The sequence below is a fragment of the Onychomys torridus genome, chromosome 7 (genome assembly GCF_903995425.1).
Source record: "Onychomys torridus chromosome 7, mOncTor1.1, whole genome shotgun sequence".
NCBI lineage: Eukaryota > Metazoa > Chordata > Mammalia > Rodentia > Cricetidae > Onychomys > Onychomys torridus.
Genome location: NC_050449.1, coordinates 32,019,551 through 32,033,569, shown reverse-complemented (window position 1 = coordinate 32,033,569; position 14,019 = coordinate 32,019,551). Strand labels below are relative to the sequence as shown.

The 14,019-nt window shown below is 39.2% G+C and overlaps 1 protein-coding gene across 2 annotated transcripts; it reads right to left on the bottom strand.

The window, feature by feature from the left end:
• Positions 1-236: 236 nt before the first annotated feature.
• On the bottom strand, positions 237-5,060 carry LOC118587331 (olfactory receptor 145). Of its 2 annotated transcripts, none has more exons than XM_036193239.1 (2): positions 5,047-5,060; positions 237-1,170 (listed from the first exon to the last, which is right to left on the bottom strand). In XM_036193239.1, exons 1-2 carry the CDS (start codon positions 5,058-5,060, stop codon positions 237-239), a joined length of 948 nt encoding a protein of 315 aa, XP_036049132.1. The 2 variants fall into 2 exon arrangements, with proteins under 2 accessions (XP_036049132.1, XP_036049133.1); XM_036193240.1 differs by lacking the exon at positions 5,047-5,060 and adding an exon at positions 4,660-4,675 and having other exon boundaries at positions 237-1,162.
• Between the last annotated feature and the right edge of the window lie 8,959 nt (positions 5,061-14,019).

Here is a 14,019-nt window from a genome sequence, read left to right as displayed (position 1 = left end):
AGGAAGGGATATAAATCTGCATCTACTCTCAGTAATAATAGGAATTGATTTATGTGGGCCTCAAAAAGGCCTACTAAATATGAGCACTCTGCAGCTTTAAGAATCTTCTAGTGAAACTTTCAAAGGGAAAAGATGAACTCATCCAGGAAAGAATGAAATTTTCCTCTATGTAACACATGTGACCCAGTCATATATGAAAGGGGAAAGGAATTACTCTTCAAAACATTGCCTCTTTCTTAGGAAAAAGAACTTCTCTTCAATGTTTTTTTCAGAGCAACTTTGACATCTTTATTCCTCAAGCTATAGATTAATGGATTGAGCATGGGTACCACAATGGTGTAAAACAAGGAAGACACTTTCCCCTGGTTCATGGGCAAAAGGGAAGAAGGTTTGAGATACATGAATGCCCCTGACCCAAAAAAAAGAGAAACTGCAATTATGTGGGAGCTGCAGGTGCTAAAGGCTTTAGACCTGCCCTCTGTGGAACTGATTCGGAGGATACTAGAGAGGATGAGGGCATAGGAAACGAAGATGGTGATTGTGGGTACCCCAATATCAATGCCCACAACAATGAAGACTACCAGCTCATTCACATAGGTGCTGGTGCAAGAGCGCTCCAAAAGAGGAAGGATGTCACACATGTAGTGGTTGACAAGGTTGTCAGCACAGAAGGTCAGTCTCACCATGAATGCTGTGTGGGCCATGGCTCCAGCAAATCCCATCACATAGACACCTAGCAAAAGGAGTAAGCACACCTGGGGAGACATGGTCACAGTGTACATCAGAGGATTACAGATGGCAACATACCTGTCATATGCCATCGCTGACAGGATGAAGGACTCAGAGACGACAAAGAAAAGAAAGAAAAAGAGCTGAGTCATACACCCTGCGTAGGAGATGATGTTTGTCTTTGAGATGAAACTCACCAGCATTTTGGGGGTGATAACAGTGGAATAACAGAAATCTATGAGAGACAAGTTGAAGAGGAAAAAGTACATAGGGGTGTGCAAATGAGAGTTCAGCCCTATCAGGGTGATCAAGCCCAGGTTCCCCACCACAGTGACCATGTAGAAACCTAGGAACAGGAAGAAGAGGGGCATGCGGAGTTCTGGCTGGTCTGTCAGGCCTGCAAGGATGAACTCTGGCAAAGAGGCATTCTCAGCTGCCATCCTCAAGGCATCCTATTGAGGCAGAGACAAGAGAAAGGGGTCATTGTAGGGGGAGACAGAACGCTGCTGCCCTTCCTGCCACCTCCTGGGGTCTAGAGAATTGCATAAGCAGAGTCTGGTTTCTGGCTGCCTGTGGGGCAGTTCCCAGGGTCCCAGTGACTCCATGTGGCAGTCCTCAAGGAAGACACAAGGGCTGGTGAGGCTAGACTGGACCCCAGGAGCTGGTATGAATTTGGTTGTGCTCCTGTGCTCTTCTAACTCCAGCCTCTGATTAAGTTTACAAAGGTGTGCCAGTCTCTGGGAAGAGCTCTCAGAGGCTGAAGCCAGCTTGTTTCCTGGGTGTCCAGCTAAAGGTTATCCTGGACAGAGCAGAAGGGTGACAGAGTTTTTCTTAGAGCTTTAGAAATCATTCGAATCTTCACTCGGATCCAACCACTCACCCTCCTTCGGCTCCAGTGGTCAGGATGGTGCCTTTTGCACAGTTGTTAATCTTCCTTGCTCAGGGAGGCTGCGGAGCTAACTCCAAGACAAGCTAAAAACAGACACCTCCACTTCCTCTGCAAGTGGGAGTGCCAGAACCTTACGGTTGAGAACAAGGTCTCTAAAGAGGAGCTCTTCCCTAAGGTTCTTCTTCGGCTTTCATGGAGGCTGAGCAATTGTATTCTGCGTTTGGAGACCTGGGACCTGATTAATGTAGGAAGCCTGAGATTCCCTGGGGGTCACAACACAACACTGGATATTAACTTTTTTAAAAGGAAGAAAATTTTGCTTATACCCTTGATAATAATTGAATGGGTTTTTGGTAACAAAAATATTTGTTGAAGAACTGAGGATGCAACTTAGTTGATAAGTGTTTGCCTAGCATACATGAAACCCTTTGGGTTTAACCACCAGTTCAACAGAAAACAGGCTTGGTTGTGCTTGTAATCCTAGTACTGGGAAGTATGAGGCAGGATGAATGGGGAGAAAAATCCAATGCCATCCCCATCTACACAGTGAGTTTGAGGCCAGCTTGGAATACAGAAGACTCTTTTGTCAAATTACGTGTGTGTGTGTGTGTGTGTGTGTGTGTGTGTGTGTATTCACTTAACATCTATTCATTACTATGTAAAGGATTGAAAAAAAAGTCCACTACACACTATTTAATGCATATTAAAAACTTTTTATTCTAGCATTTTCTTCTAATACATCATAACAGAAGCTAATACCATTTGTGTGTGTGTGTGTGTGTGTGTGTGTGTGTGTGTGTGTGTGTATGCACAAGGGTACATTTTTCTTCACCCTTGAATCATAAGGGCTGCATTTATCAATGTGACTTTAGATATGAAATAGTTCTCCAGATATTAAGCTATGGAGACCATATTAAACCTAGGTTCACCTTACTCCAAATGTAGAGTCAAAATTACTTTCAATATCTCCCAATGGGAAATAATGAAGTATACAAAATAAGATCCTTCCTTTCAAAGCTCTGACGTGTCTTGAACATTATGATTTAATACCTGACTAGATATATGATAAGGTCTAGAAAGGGTAAGAATAAAATGCTGCTCTGGTTCAGAGGAGGGTGTTCATCAGACTACTTACACTCCAGTTCATCAAGGAAGCTGTAGAATACCAAGCCATGGCAGAAGCCAGCCTTTGTCTCTGAGAGTTTGAGCTTGGTATTAGCAAGTAATTGTCATCAGTTATGAACAGTTTTTCCAAAGTTGATATCTAGAAAGAGAGATCTAGATAGAGAAAGTGCTATATTTTGACTCCTTTCTCTCTATCTGGCTCTCTTACTTTGCTCTTTTCTTAATTCCTCTCCTGTGACAAAACTTACCTCCTAGTGCCCAAGGCTCTCTGAGCCTCATTTGAGTTTAATGACAGTCCAATCTCACTCTTAGGACTCCATCAATTTAAAGCAATATTTTAAAACATCATTTTACTCTAGCTGCACAATTAGACAATTATATGTTTCCTTTCAAATGTGCATCCTGCTCCCCCAATGCAAACATAATAAATCAGAATCTCCAGGGGTGAGACTTTGTGATCAACATTTCTCTTCTAATTCTCCCTTTGTTGTCTGGGCAGTTAGCCAGGGAGGGATCTGCTAATCTAAATATATATATATATATATATATATATGTGAAGCTTCAGTAGTCATACAGCTGTTTGGTGGTACAATCAAAAATAAAATATAGGTCTCCAACCTTTGCAGTTACACTGGCTTAGAAGAAGTCTAATTGGCTCTTAAAGTTAGGTGCAGAATTGGGCATCAGACTTGAAATAGCATCCCAGGGTCATGCAGGGTAGATACTTGAATATCACAATAGCAATATAGATGATGTGACTCTGTGGGCCATATTGTCAAATTATGCTGATGGATATCAATTAATTTAGTGGGATATTCAGTATCAGTGATTTGACAGAAAAGTCTTTCAAGTGCTGTTTGTACCTTGTAATTCAGATATAAATTATTAATTAAGTGAGCCAGCAATAAGATAAGAAATTTGGAACTTTTAGAACAAAAACTTGGTAACTGGAACAGAACATCTTTCTATACATTTTTGGGATCTTATAAATTTTATAACATTGACCCTGCCTAATTGCTGTGGTCCCTCTACCCAATACTTTGAATATTTTACCAAGCCCTGGGTTCAGGCCCCATCAACCAGTGGTATGCATTAGACATATGTATTTCTTCTCTCTTATTACTCAACCTATCATCTCTGGCTGAGGGATCTACTTTTGCTGTGGCAACAGCTATGTTCAGGTATGGCCAGAGAACATTGCTTACTGACTGCAATGCTTATTTATCTCCTGCTTTCTGCCACAGGCACAGGTCTCTGTAGCCACAAGATGAAATACACGTAATAACCTGTCAGTCACTCAAATGCTTGTGCAAGCTTGGCATTGTAGTTATTGCCAAGAACCAGTGGTTAAATGTACTTCTGTTTTTGTAGTGGTTCACAGGTCTTGCAGTCTCTCAAAGACTCCCATTAAGGTAACCAAGACCATATACTTACATTAACTTGCCCTCCTCCCCCATTTCACTCATTTCATCCCTGGGATTGTTTCTAAAAATAAACTACCTACACCACACATGTGTGTCCCCAGCATAGATTTTTGTGGAGACCCCGGCTAAGATGTTCTTAAAGTGATATGGGAGCAGTTCTCAACAAAGTATTATAGTCCTTACCTGACTTGGGAAGATACAGCCTTACTCAGAGCTGTTTGATCCCATGTCAGAAAATAAAATATGAACAACTGCTTTTTTCAGTTACCTGAAATTTCATATTCTAGAGACTTGTATCTTGAGCATAACCTGTCAAACATCAGAATGCTATAGGATCTCAAATTGTTATCAGCTGACTAACTAATGGAGACTAACTTAGAAACTTCTATGCACTTAATCAACAAGCATCCAACAGCTCCATTCATGACTATTGCTGTCTTTGTGACATTCTCTTCATGTAATAGTGGATCCCTCCATGAACTGATGGAAGGCAAGTAAGTTCATTCATTTTATACCATTAGGAATAAATGCAAAGCATGTCTTGCTGGTACATATGTTCAATAATGACTGACTCTCAATCTCCCCATCTGCAAAATGGGGATCAAGATAATAATTGTAAGGTGTTTGTGAGGGCCAAATTAGATCAAGAAAATGGAGGAGCCCAGCATAGAGGCTGATGCATGGATAAGACTTGCTAACTGTTCTAAATATATGCAGAAACAAAAATAAAATGTATGTAATTTAGGGGTGGAATGAGAGAGAATAAACCTTGCTGAAAGTTATGTGGATTGAAAGAGGCAATTGGGTGCTGAAGAGAAATGAGGGAAATCAGAGGAGCTTTGAAACAGTGCTTGTTTTTCCAAGCTTTATCCAGTAAACAACCCTCCACTCATACAAGCAATCATAATTCAACTCAGTGGGTCATTAAAAGGACATCAAATTAGGATGGGGTTTCTGGGAAGAATAAATGTTTCGGCAGAGAAGGGGGATAAGGAGATGAGTGAAAACTCAGGACATACATATGAAATTGTCAACGAAGGAAAAAAGATGAAAAGGAAAAGCTTTAGCTAAGGCTCATCTCTCCCACATAGTTGAATCCTCAGACAGTATCATGTTTCTTCACTGTTTTATCTTCTCCTTGATGCCTACCCCACCATCAATGCCCTATTTCTCAAAAATCCATGCTCAGTTATACCACAAAGCCTAAATCACAAAACCAAGTAAAATTTCCCTTCCAGCCTCACATTTCCTTTTTTGTGTGCCCACTTCTAGTTTCAACAAAAGTTCTTCAAACCCTCACAGGCTAAGTGTGTGCTCTGCCTTCCATTCTCTGTCCATATCAGTTCTCTGGAAGGTTCTCACAAACCTATCAACACATTCTTATTTGACCTGGACCAGCAAGTCATTCATTGGTGACAGGTTCCTGGGAGGGAGAACCAGGGACTGAGATAAAGAAGAAGAAGACAGGAAAATTTGAGATACAGAGGTTTTGTTCAAGCTGATGGCTCATGCAGTCACACTTGTTAAGAAGTACAGCATCTTACAGGCGGTTTGCAGGAGGAAAGGGGGACAAAGTCATCAGGAAACTGATCAGGCAATGTTGCACAAAGAGAACATGGGATATCTCAAGTGCACCACAGACCAAGTGCTCAGCAGCCTTAGGACTGATAGCTACAGCCCTGCAAAGGGGTGAGAAAAGTCGAGTTCCCATGATCCAAAACCTCAGTTCCTCCAAATCCCTGGTCCTAGGCCATTACTGGCCTTTCCAAACATGTTTCTAGTTTCAGACAAGGAACTAAGTTCTTTCTCTATACATCAGGGGCTCAGGGAAAGTCCGAGGCCAGCCTGGCTCCTGATAACTGTTAAAACTTGTTAGAAGTCATCCACATTCCACATCCTGTTCTCATCATTTTTGTCAAATGAATCTTGTTAGCATCTGCTTGTATTCCATTTAAGCAAGCTAGTTGCAACTCCTGTAATAGTCATGGGTGTTAGGTTTGAGTGTTGGGTGATGTTTGTATGTATATCAGTGCTCGTTGTGAAATACATTTCAGGACCGGAGAGATGGTTCAGTGGTTAAAAGTACTGGCTGCTCTTACAAAGGACCAAGGCTCAGTTTCCAACACAGGAATGATGGCTCACAAGCATGTGTAACTCCAGTCCCAGGGAATCCAATCCTCTCTTCTGATCTCCATACATACATACACGCAGGAAAATATTTTTAAAATGTTTTAATGAAATGCATTTCAGTAACCTTTCAGTAACAAGAGACCTCAAATGTAAACCTTACACTTAGAAATATGTCCTTGCCATGGTAATTATGATAAACCCCAATTCTGCTCTCAGTCTCAATACTGTGAGCTCACAATTACCGAAAATAAACTATTATTACAAACCAGAAATGAACCCCATAGGAAGGGGACTCCTTGGGGCACAGACAGCCCACTCAGACTTCATTAAAAGTTGACATTTCTCCTGGTACCACAGAGGATTCTTCTTAGGATAGCAGAGCAAGCAAGTAAAATGCTTCTGGATTTATGTCACTTGGAAGTCTGTTGCCATGGGAACCATGTCTCCAAATCCTCTCAACAGGGGACTCACTAAAGTCATGTTCCCTAAGGAGCAGATGCAGCCTAAGCAGAAAGCAGTGTAGGAAGAGCTATTCCTAACTATCCCTTTTCTGGCACACCTCTCCTCTTTCGAGAGCAGGGATTTCTGTACAATGCATCTTGTTTATTTACTTCTATTTTTCTGGTTCCATTTCATTCTATTGTGTCATTATCTATATGGTGCATGGAAAGGCAACACTACATCTCTGAAGCATATGCATTAACCCTCATACTTCTAGTCTCAGGAGGTCAGAACATCAACCTTCACCACACAGCAAGGGTGATCATACAGTTTCCTAAGCCACTGAACCTTCACAGAATGTAAAGATATCGAGAAGTCTGCTCTAACTCCAGAAAGCAGACAATTAGGAGCTGTGTGTCAGTTACTGTTGCATTCCCAGTTTCTGTTTACTTTTATTATGTCCAACTCCATAATGCATCAGTCTGGGCATAACTGTTGTGTATTATAAAATAAAAAGGAAAAGGTCACCTGGTGGATTCAAGAATACTAATACTAGAATTCATTTGTTTTATAAGCTCACCATGTGTTGGATGAGAACTCTACTGAGTGCTTTACATATATTACTTCAGACAGTTTTTATAAAAATAGTATTAAACAGACTCTATTACTGCTCTGCTCTGCACAAGACCACTTCTTTGAGCCAAAGGAATCCAGCCTTTTAGTTTAGAATGCCGTTTGCTGTGATGGAGGGGCCACGGTATTTGCGACAATAATGGTCGTGGGGGAAGACTGGAGCTAGAGCAGAAGTTAAAAGCTGGAGCTAGCAGTTAAAAGTGGCAAAGACCTCAATCCCAGAAGCAACAGTAAGTGCAGCAGCAAACAGAGAGCAGACCCAACTGCCAGGTGTTCCAAAGCAAATCTTTGAACACATGAAAAAAATTCAGTATACACAAAGACCCACCACACAGAATGATGGCGTTAGAAAAAATAAAAAGGCCAAGCATAGTAATTAGATCATTACCAAACAAATATATAGAGTAAATTAAAATACTGTAGTTATTTATTACATATAGTAAATATATAATATTAAATGTAATATTACCTCAAAAAGTATAAATACTTACATTAAATTTTTAATTTGAATGTGAAATTTTAAAAGGCTCTCAGTGTAAGAGTTTGGGTGAAAACTTTAAGACATATGTTAGAGGGGATTACAGAAGCCACAGGCTGAACTAATCATGGAACACAATAACCACACATAACATGAGAGAAGAAGGAAACTGAGGCTCTAATGGATAGTTCACACTGTGAGATTTATATTTCTATCGACAATTGTAATTCTATCTACTTATAAGATAGAGTATGATAATTTGATGAATGCAAACTATCTACAGTGATAAAAAAAATCAGGGTACTTAACATTTCTTTCTTCTTAGATATTTACTTCCTTTGTATGGAGAATCTACGGTGTCAATTACCTAAGCTCCAGCTATATTACAAGCGATTGTACATCAAAATCGTATGTTCAAATGCTATTTTCTCTGCATGCCCCATACTAACTACAATGATGAATGAATATATTCATCATCAATATTTACTAATTACATAGAAAATAATGTGTTCAATAAAAGCCCAGATTCAAAAAATAGTGAATTCAGGGATATATTTATTTTTTCAAATACTAACAAAGCTCATTTGAGGTTTTGCACAAATAAATAACTACAGGGTGAGTTGATTTCCAAAACTAAATAATTTAGATTACACACAACTGCCTTCACTGTAGCTTTAAGATTTTTAAACTTGCACATTTCATTCCCTGTCCTGACAACTGTGCCTTGTGGTGCCCCTCTGTTGAAAGTGACTTCCAGTAGCAAGGGTTTTGCACATTAGAAGGACCCTCCTGAGATTTCTAAGGTCTAGCATGAGGAATTTACTTGGTAACAAAAAGAGCTACAAAAAGACTTCTGAAGTTAAGAGCTGCCCAGTGCTCAGCCTCATCATAGCCCACAGTTTGGAGCTCTTAAAATAGGAATCCATTTTTAAGTGACATTCATCTCAGAAATATATGTGCTATATTAAAAAAAGCAAATTATACTAGCACTAGCAGTATAAAATATGTGCTTTCCAGGTGTGGAAAGGGAACATCGTGGTCCAAGGTTGTGTTAGAGTGGGAAATGCAAGGAGATACCATTGCATCATATAAAGACAGTTTACTGGAAGAAGGTAATTTTTGACATTAGTAGAGATGTCAAATTGTTCATTTCTTGTACATCCTAAACATGGAGACTTGCTAAGCAGTAGAAAGCAACAGACTTTCTGTTGGACAGAAATGTCTCAAAAACCCTAATTGCAGGATGGTAAAGGCTCTTAGCTATTTTTTAACATCTCTGCCGGACAGAAAAACCACAAAACCTCTCAGTAAAATTTGACCAGACTTTTAAAGCTTCTGATAGAGGATTGTCTTCTTAGGGCCAGTTTTACTCTATACATTTTTTCTTTTTTTTTTTTCTTTATGAAGAAAATTTTTATTCATTCTACATACCAGCCACAGATCTCCCTCTCATCTCTCCTCCCGCTCCCCCCCCCAACCAACCCAAGCCTTTGCCCCAACCTACCCCCTACCCCCCTCCTCCAAAAAGGTAAGTGAACTTTAGACCAACAGCTGTGGAGCCTACATGAGAGTGGACTAGGTCTTCTGCACAAGTGAGATAGTTGTGTAGTTTGGTCTGTTTAAGGGGCTCCTGGCAGTGGGAACAGGATCTATCCCTGGTGCATGAGCTGGCTTTTTGAACCCATTGCCTGTGGTGGGATGCCTTACTCTAGAATTATGTGCTGTAGTTCAAGGAGCCAAGCTGGGACTATGGCCTAGGAAAGTCTAAATATTTTAGTCTGAGTTTCCCTCTTCTGTAAACGAGATGATCAAAACCTGCTTTATCTACTTCCATGAAGTTACATACACTACATTTTATGGCTTCAGCCCTTCCCTTTAGTAAATATGGAAGGTCTCTAATTCTCCAGCCTTCTCTCTCTTAACTCTTCATCCCATGTATTTGCCTGGAATAATTCCAGCCATTCCTGTCTTTTATGCTGTCTGTAGCTTGCTGTCTTTTATGTGTTAACTACAATGTAGTTATATCAAGTATTCATTTGCTAAAGACCTAACCATTGTCACTTAAAGAACTTTATTACAGGTAAAAAAATATAGTACAGCAGATAAAGCATATGCCTGGCAAAGGTCCAGAGCTCTCTAGAACCTTCTTATACATCTCAAAGTTGCACAAATACATATCATCTCTAAATTTAGAACTAAGGGCAACAAATATATTACTGTAAAAAAACAAACTTTCACCTCAAAGGAAATAAGAGATAGTTTATTGGTCATAATTTCAAGAAGTTACTTTGTGTGTGTGTGTGTGTGTGTGTGTGTGTGTGTGTGAGAGAGAGAGAGAGAGAGAGAGAGAGAGAGAGAGAGAGAGAGAATGTGTGTGCATACATGCATGCACATAAAAATTCTTTTAAAAAACTTTCAAATACATTTATGGAAACAGAAAGTAGTTCAAATGAGGATGACTCCATACTTGGCCCTTATTTATTGGAACTGTTTAGGAAGGATTAGGAGGTATGGCCTTATGGGAGAAGGTATGTCACTGGGGGTAGACTTTGAGGTTTCAAAGGCCTCATTTCCAATCTCTCTGTCTCTCTCTTTGTCTGTCATCTCTGTCATCTCTCTCTTTCTGCATATCTTTCTCTCTCTCTCTCTCTCTCTCTCTCTCTCTCTCTCTCTCTCTCTCTCTGCCACCTACTTGCAAATCAAGATGTAAGCTCTTGGCTGTTCCTGCCACCATGTCTGTGATATACCATCAAGGACTCTAAGCCTCTAAAACCAAAAATCCAAATTAAACACTTCTTTTTGTAAGTTTTCTTGGTTATGGTATTTTTTCACAGCAACAGGAAAGTAAGATACTAGGTTACAACAAAACAAAGAAATCTCTGCTACAGACCTCAGATGATATCTGATGACATTCTTAACCTTTATAATAGTAGAAAATAGGAGGAGATTGTACATTCTGAAAATATTTACCTAAAAGGCACAGCATGTTAGGTCACACACAGTGGTGGGCAATAAATGGCTAGCTAGAGAGCCAAAGATAATCTTATCTTCCAACCTGTAATATTCTAACTTTTCATAATCCATCAATTGGCCTTCTAGAAAGAATATTGAACAGAAGTGTGACTTTTTTCTCAGGACCTTAGTTCATAGTGGGAAGACAAGCCTATTAAACTTATAATGAGCTTACCTTGTGTATACAGCCCACTTATGTAGCCAAGATCAAAAATGCCTAGGCTCTGTTGAAATCAGTCACAATTACGTCTACTGTTGCTTTATTATATAATCCAAACCTTTCTTTTCTGGGCAGTGTTGGCAGCTTATAGCCCTGGAACAGCTTATAGACCCATGTTCACTCATAGTATCTTTACTGTATGTATATACTCTATTGCATTGACTACTGGCCAGAGCCACACACCAGTAAGCCCCAGAGATGAACATAAACCAAATCAGTCCCTAAGATTGCCTCATGTTGTGTGATTGACAGCTGACCATAAGTTCATGTCTAGCTCAGCCTTATACTGTCAGAACATCCTCAAACATCTACGCTTGAATATCTCACACATACATAAAACCCAGCTACAGAAAATAATTTATATTATCTCTACGATAGTCTCCTCTTGTGTTCTCAGCCTAATAAAGACATCAATTTCTAAGCCTCAAATCTGGATTCCATCCCATATTTCTCATATTTCACCTCGGCAGTTTACTCACAAAGACCTGGAAGGGAGTTGTTTCTGATGCCAGTCCAACTGTGTGTTATCAGTACTTACACTATTAGCTCCTCACATTTGAGAAAATATTTCACTCACACATTTTCCTGAAAGCATATAAACCTTAAACTTACTCTTCTTGGGATCAAAATCAGCCAAATAACCTTTACAACATTTTATTAATCAAGTAATTAGCCTCTCTTCCTACATCTCTATCTCATTTTTTTTCTTTATTGCAAATTTCCCTACCTTTTTCTTTCAACCTTCTATTTAAAATTAACTTTTATTTTGTATATACTAATTTTAGATTTCAAGATTATCTTTGATATTTTTTTCATGGCTTTTTGGTAAGAAGTTACATTTAAAAATAAAACTTGTTTTATTTTATCTGAGACAAGGTTTCACTATGTGGCCCAGGCTTAGAATATTCCTGCCTTAGGTTCTTAATTTCAGGGATTACAAATATGTGTGGCCATGCCCAGCTTAAAAATAAAATTCAAATTGAGATTCTTTTAAATATACAAATGCCTCATAACTTGCAAGATTCCAACTTTTAACCATTCTGAATTTCTGTCTTAAACATTATCTTCTAGGTATAGTAGAAAGAATATTTTCCATTGACACACCCTTCTGTACCTACACTTACCTTACAATCATAACATCGAGTAGAGGAAAGCCATTTTACCAGCCATCTAAACCAATCATCCATCCTAAAATCTGTGACCCTTGGCTTTTTGTCTATTATTCAATGAATGGCTCTATGTACTTGTATCAAGGAATCATTCAGAAGAAAATTCCAGTTGTGTTTTTGTGTGCTTTATTTATTAATGTAAATAACAGGAGAAATGATATTATCAGAAGTTACACAGACAATAACAATTGTATCTAAAGTCCAAATTTTAACCAAGTTGTGAAATTATATAGATATATGTGTGTACTTATGTGGGGGAGGGTGCCATGAAACTAATAAGAGGATCATGAGAGAAGTGGAGATCTCAATGGAGGTAAAGGAATATGTGTAATAACAAAATAAAAATTAGGACTAATTAGAGGAGGAGAGGAGACCAGCTGGTGGGAGCTTACGGAGGAGTGTAAGAACTAAGAAAAAATACAATGCCATATGTATGTGTGAAGAAAGAATTCATTGCTCTGTATGCTACCTTACAAAATACACACACTCAAATACACACATATAAACAAAGTTCACCTTTTAACCTCCCTTTTTGTTTTGATTCTTTTGTTCCACCCAGGTGGTCTTTCATCTACCCAAAATGTCTGATAGTTACATGTATTTGGGACTTTATGTCCACATTGACTCTAATAATTAGAACTAGGAAAAATAAACTAACATGGAGCCAACAGAATAAAACTAGGGGGAGAGAAGCAAGGTGGCTGGGACAATTCAGGAAGATGAGAAAGAATAAAACGGCCAAGGATGGAGATCCTGAGGCCCCAGCCTTAGAGAGCACACAAAGGAAAGCAGCCAATGGTATTCATCCCACCGCCGCCATCCAGACTGTTGGAAGGGCTGAACTCTGATCTTAGTTCCCTTCTGATCCCAGCATCATCTGTGCTTATGTGCCCAGCAGAGAAGGAAATGAAGGAAAGGTTTTCTTCATGGTTTATGTCCCATGCAAAATAAACTGTAGCCCAAGCTGATGATGTCCACTTTGTACAACACAGAAATGGCAACCAAAATTAATACATGTTTTTCTTCCTAATAGGGCCTTTCTATCCAGACTAGAACCATGCACATTGATTATGAAACCAAACTTGACTCCCAGCTCTGTTTTATTTTTTTTATAAGAAACTTGTCACTCAGTAAGTTTGTTACTATATGCAAAACAAAACTAGTTGTTTGGCATAGATAATCAAAATGCCACATCTCTTTATTATATCCTTTTATTTAATCCTTAGTGTATGTACCCATATATGTGTGCATATCTTTGCATAAAGTATGTATGTGATTTTGTATATGTGTGAATGTAAGCATGCAATATAAGGCCTAAGATGAAGGCCACATTACATGTTTTATCAACTGCTGGATGTATAAGGAGATCTCAAGCTGCCCGACTGTCAATTCTACTCCTCACTGGGGTCTATTGATAAAGCACTTGAGCTGAGAAACTGGCTTTATGGTGAGTACCAGGCAACTGAACTTACTTATCCCCAAATATCCTGGAATTTCAGTTTCCTTAAAGTCCTCAGAATAATTCAAGTAAATCAGTGGCACCTCAGACAAAGAGGGGAAAAAGGGGGGTTCTCATTCTTGGTAGTCCAAAGCCTACTTCCCATGGCCTCCAATAGTTTATTCCATCCTTACTGAAATCTCTTGGCTGTCATGCAAAGTACAGTGTCCTCCTGAGCTTTACATATATATGAATCTCTGTCAACTCACATGACAAGCAACAAATTCTACATGTCCAGGTATCTGTAATAACCTTGGGGTAGGAATCCCTC